The 5,017-nt window shown below is 48.4% G+C and overlaps 1 protein-coding gene across 3 annotated transcripts; it reads left to right on the forward strand.

The window, feature by feature from the left end:
- The first annotated feature begins 309 nt into the window (after positions 1 to 309).
- Positions 310 to 4,417, forward strand: tmem100a (transmembrane protein 100a). 3 transcript variants are annotated; one of them, XM_084488309.1, is made up of 3 exons: positions 310 to 360; positions 1,628 to 1,909; positions 2,938 to 4,417. In XM_084488309.1, the coding sequence occupies exon 3, from the start codon at positions 3,060 to 3,062 to the stop codon at positions 3,528 to 3,530; it is 471 nt and encodes a 156-aa protein (XP_084344435.1). In that variant the 5' UTR covers positions 310 to 360; positions 1,628 to 1,909; positions 2,938 to 3,059; the 3' UTR covers positions 3,531 to 4,417. The 3 variants fall into 3 exon arrangements, with proteins under 3 accessions (XP_084344435.1, XP_084344434.1, XP_084344436.1); XM_084488308.1 differs by lacking the exon at positions 310 to 360 and having other exon boundaries at positions 1,447 to 1,909; XM_084488310.1 differs by lacking the exon at positions 310 to 360 and having other exon boundaries at positions 1,447 to 1,848.
- Positions 4,418 to 5,017: the final 600 nt, after the last annotated feature.

Consider the following 5,017-nt stretch of genomic DNA (forward strand, 5'->3'; position numbering starts at 1 on the left):
TCATACTTCAAATCAAATCAAATTGTTTAATTTCTGAAAAATAGTCCCTCTAGATGCCACTAGATATTAGATCTACACTACACCTTTAAACTTGTGGGGGGGGGGGCGGGACTTCATTGTTTACCCACCACAATGAACCAGGCTACACACCCCGGGGTCGGACCCTAGGATCCCGGACCCCTCGAGCAACTACGTGAGGAGGAGGCCCCCCACTGTGACCGTTGGTCACGTGACCTCCTAGTGGCGGAGACCGGAGACGAAGCGCGCGACTTGCACACGCACCCAAGTGCGTCAGAGCACCATTCCTGGGATATACTTAGCAGAGGAGGCTTCTCGTTTGCACTATGTCACAGCAGATAGGTGAGTATCCCCCCAAAACGCCCGAGCTATTTGCACACCGGTGTTTGGACTATAAAGCCACACATCCCACCGGGGCGGCGGTGCCCGTCGTTGGGCAATGTTTACATAGTTTAAGTTAAAGTTTATGTAGATACTTTATTCATCCCCTTGAGAAATTCAGGTATCCAGTAGCAACAGACAGTAGGCTACAGTACAGTTGACAAACAACAAAATGGTCAAACAGTAAAACAAATAATATGGCCTATATGATTCAACCCGGTCCTAGAATGAGACCTGTGGCCACACCTGAGTGGTTCATTTAGGTTTTATTGCTGGTTTTGGTGGTGCTTGTCCTGATGTAAAACCTGTGGCATTTACAACGTCCGTACAAACGCAGAACACTTGCGTGGGGAGTCCGTGTGCGCGGGTCCGTCTGAATATGCGCGTGCACGTGAGTGCAGAGGGGAGGTGAAGAAAAAAAAGCACACAACAGGCCATGAAGTGGTCGATTATTGTTTTAATCGACTTCACTACATTAAAGTATTATTTTGTATAATAAAAATAATACTTTAATAATACTTTAATGTGTGTATTTTAACTTTAATGTGGTTAATGTAGGATGTACATTTTAGCTCTATAATATAAGTGGAGCCCATGTATAGTAGGATAGGCCTATCGAATAAGAATGGGGTTTTACAGCACTTTTCTCTGCACCCCTATAATGAATGCATGATGAACCGCAATGACAGGGAAACTCAAAGAGAAGGAAGGCGAGATTATCTCGTCCCACACAATCCATCGACATCATCGATGAGGGTCTGGGTTCGCCAGAAAGAAGTGTCAGTAAAGCGCCAGCATGGAGGGCGAAACCAGCGACCAATAAACCGAGAGAGAGAGAGAGAGAGAGAGAGAGAGAGAGAGAGAGAGAGAAGAGAGAGAGAGAGAGAGAGAGAGAGAGAGAGAGAGAGAGAGAGAGAGAGAGAGAGAGAGAGAGAGAGAGAGAGAGAGAGAGAGAGAGAGGGGGGGGGGAGAGACACACACACACACACACACACACACACACACGTGTGTGTGTAGGGGTATGTGTACGCGTGCGTACATGTAAACGCGCGCACACGGGGTAAATAAACGAGCTCTGCACTAAGGGGTTAAGAGGGCTCGATTCGAATAAAACCGACCGAAAGAGTTGGAGAGCAGCAGCTCCACTCCCCGGTCCCTGATCAACGAGCAGAGGGGTTCAATGAAGATCAGAGAGACCGACCGGAGACACCCGACTGATTAACAGCAGGGGTTCTGTCCCGGCGACCGGAGACACCCGACTGATTAACAGCAGGGCTCCCGTCACGGCGACCGGAGACACCGGAGGGATTAACAGCAGGGGTCCCGACACGGCGACCGGAGGACCGGACCGACCGGAGCAGAGAGGAGTTGCACGCGACCGGCGGACCGACCGACCGGAGGACCAGACCGATGGTCCTCGCTGCGCTGCTCTCGGAGAACACTCTTCAGGTGGATTAGCCGAGGACCTTCTGTATGAAAGTGTGCGACATGCATGGATCCCTCCTGGGAGGTACTTGAACCAATTAATTGTTTTTCTTTCGTCGTTTAGAAAAAGCATAATTGATCATTTTGTTGTAGGCTACTAGCTCTGTTGAACTCGCTGCACACTGTGCGGTGATGGGTTAAGCATACTTGTAGCTTCTAACTTCTTCTATAGTTTGTCTTGAAACATGACTTCCCCTCAACAAGATGATTAGAAACAAAACGAGTCTTTGGGACCCAAAAAGTTGCCGCGTTAAATTAAAGTTATATGAACATAGGCTATTCCACCCTTCTAAAATAACTATTACAAACGATTTTTGAAAAAACAAAAACTGTGTTTTGTCAATCTGATTTATATGTTTATTCTAATTTGCCATTTCTTCAAACATGAGAATGTAATTGTGATAGACATAAGCCATATGCTATGTCTAAACCCAATTTATCACAGGTTCATGTAGGCAGTCTGATACAGCCCACTTGATTTGTCAAAAAAAAAAGGTCACACATTTAGTTCATTTTAGGTGCATCTACAGAAAAGAAGACAAAAGCAAAGCATTTCTGCATACATGGTTTGAAGCAATTAGCCTAGGAGTATTTCCTTTATTACCGAGGGCTTTAGAATCCCACAAAGACTTACCAGCATATTCAAGCAATCCTTCTACACTAACAACTTATTGGTGATCAACAGTTTCATAAACAGATCAACTCTTGGTCTGTTTATGACATTGTTGATCACTGTGACGCGGGTTCCATTCCCTGGAGCGCCCTGGTAACGTGGCGGGGCCCTGCTCTCCAGGGAATGTCTGGTTGGGCACGGAGCCCACTCTGAGACGAGAGGCTGGGATTGTGCAAAGAGGCTCCGTGGCGTCCAAGACGCTTAGTGTTTGTTGGTCTTAAAAAACGAGCGTTGCGAAAATGTACAATCAGTGAAGAGTTCACTCGCTTTCTGCCATTGCTGGAAACATTTGGTCCATTGAGCAACACCATGTGTGTGTTTTTATCTCCGCTTTACTTTCACGCTAACCCTGTTCGTCTTTGTCTCCTGTCTCCACGCAGCTTCTTGCTGAGACGACGGAAACGTCGGTAGAAGAATAGCGGATTTAGACCCCCGGACAACAGGTGGCGCATCAAATAACTGAGCCAAAATAACCCATTTCACGCTTCAAGACCTCGCCGCGATGCCCGAAGCGACCGCCAAGAGCGCCGCAATGACGCTACCACCGTCCCCTGAGCGTGTCCCGCCGGCGGAGAAACCCAACAACAACAACGACGAGGAGGAGCTCTGCGCCCCCGCTCCTGCTCCCGCCCACGTCAGCATCCCGCTGGTCAACGAGCACCAGCTGACCGCCGCCACGGGCGGGGCGGAGCTGTCCTGCTACCGCTGCACCGTGCCGTTCGGCGTGGTGGTGCTGATCGCCGGCGTGGTGGTCACCGCCGTGGCCTACAGCTTCAACTCCCACGGCTCCACCATCTCCTACTTCGGCCTGGTGCTGCTGTCGGCCGGCCTGCTGCTGCTGGCCGCCAGCGCCGCCTGCTGGAGGGTCAGGCTGGGCCGCCGGAAGGAGCGGCGGCGGGAGAGCCAGACCACCCTGGTGGCCCCCCGCAGGAGCATCTTTGGCGAGAGGCAGCCCCCCGGCCAGCAGAGATGATCGGCGGGGGGGAGAGGAAACGAGAAGGAACTGATCGTTTCAAATTGTTTTTGAGGCATATTTACAGGGGGTATTTAAGGGCGGACTGCTGAGGCCCATGGAGAGGAGCCTTTAAGACCCCAGCCTCAAGGCCAGACTTTGAGTGGCTCAGAGGAGAGCTAGGCGGAACAATGGGGAAGTGTTGTACGCAGAACGCAAGGCCCTTTCATTTGTCAAACAGACACAATACATCTGGCACGCAGGGCGGGAACCCCTTCAGCCCCAGTCAGACCTCGATGAAGATGTATTATCCCTGTGTAGTGCCACGGAGAGGAAGTCAGCCATTACTCCAGTGATACATCTGTTGGCTTTACTGGGGAGAGAAGGGGGGAGGGAATAGAAGGAAAAAAGGAAGAAATCCAGGAGGGTGAATCATCTAGCATGTGTCCAGTTGGACATTTCACAATCCTGCTGGAGCTCTGGAGGGGAAGACATTGTTAACACAGCCTTATGCCCTGGGATGGTACTTATATTAACATGTAGTTATTAACCGGTGTTAAGAGACATTGAAAGGTTCCTCTGTGAAGTCGGATTCGATCGACCAGACCTGTATGAATGACATGTCGGGAGAGAAGGAGAATGCGTCAAACTTAACCTTGAATGTGTATCCTCATTACTTAAGCACTTTAATCAAAATTATCCAAACTACTATCCAAACTATTCTTCGTAGTGACAAAGCGTGCCGGCATTTGGTGTATTGTCTGTACCTCTTGTCGGTGTACGCAGCATATCAACGTGTACTGTGATCATTCTGAACCGCAGAATATTGTGCATGACTGTCTCCTCTGAGCGGTGGAGGCATGAATTGTTAATAGATGTTCAAAAGGTTAAATAAAGCGTTCATTAGACATTCATTCATTTTTAATTATTTCATTAGGCTGAGTCGGTTCTATTCTGAGAGCGCAGGAAGCTGTCATTAAGATCCGAGGGACTGGGTTCCTTCTAGAGCCGACTCTGAACCTCTTTACCTCTTCTGCCATGAAGTGCATTGTCTCTTTTCTAGATTTCAGGTCGTAGTCATTATGATAATAAACAGAAAAATTGGCTAATTTGAAGTAGAGCAAATCATGGCACAACATGCTGTCAAACAAGGTATCCGTCCATTTGCATAGTCCTGTCAACCGATACCCGATGCTGGGTCAGGGATCAAACCAACCAATAGAACCAACACAACACCAGGAGGCCAACATTAAGTAAGAAACTACAAGACGTCTTTCCTAAATGTATGTTACCTGTAATATATGAAAGATGATGTCAATATGTCATCACGGTGTAATAACACCCAGGTAGTTGTGGCCGATGTATACATCGCCACACAGTCGTTGCCATCAAGACAACCTTCACAAAATAATTAGTCACGTACAGGTTACACATGTTCGGTTGGCATTCTATGAGAATTCAAATGGAATTCCGTGATAATTCAGTCTGAGTCGTAATCAAGGGAAAAG

This window comes from Micromesistius poutassou (assembly GCF_964030765.1).
Source record: "Micromesistius poutassou genome assembly, chromosome: 1".
Classification (NCBI taxonomy): Eukaryota; Metazoa; Chordata; class Actinopteri; order Gadiformes; family Gadidae; genus Micromesistius; species Micromesistius poutassou.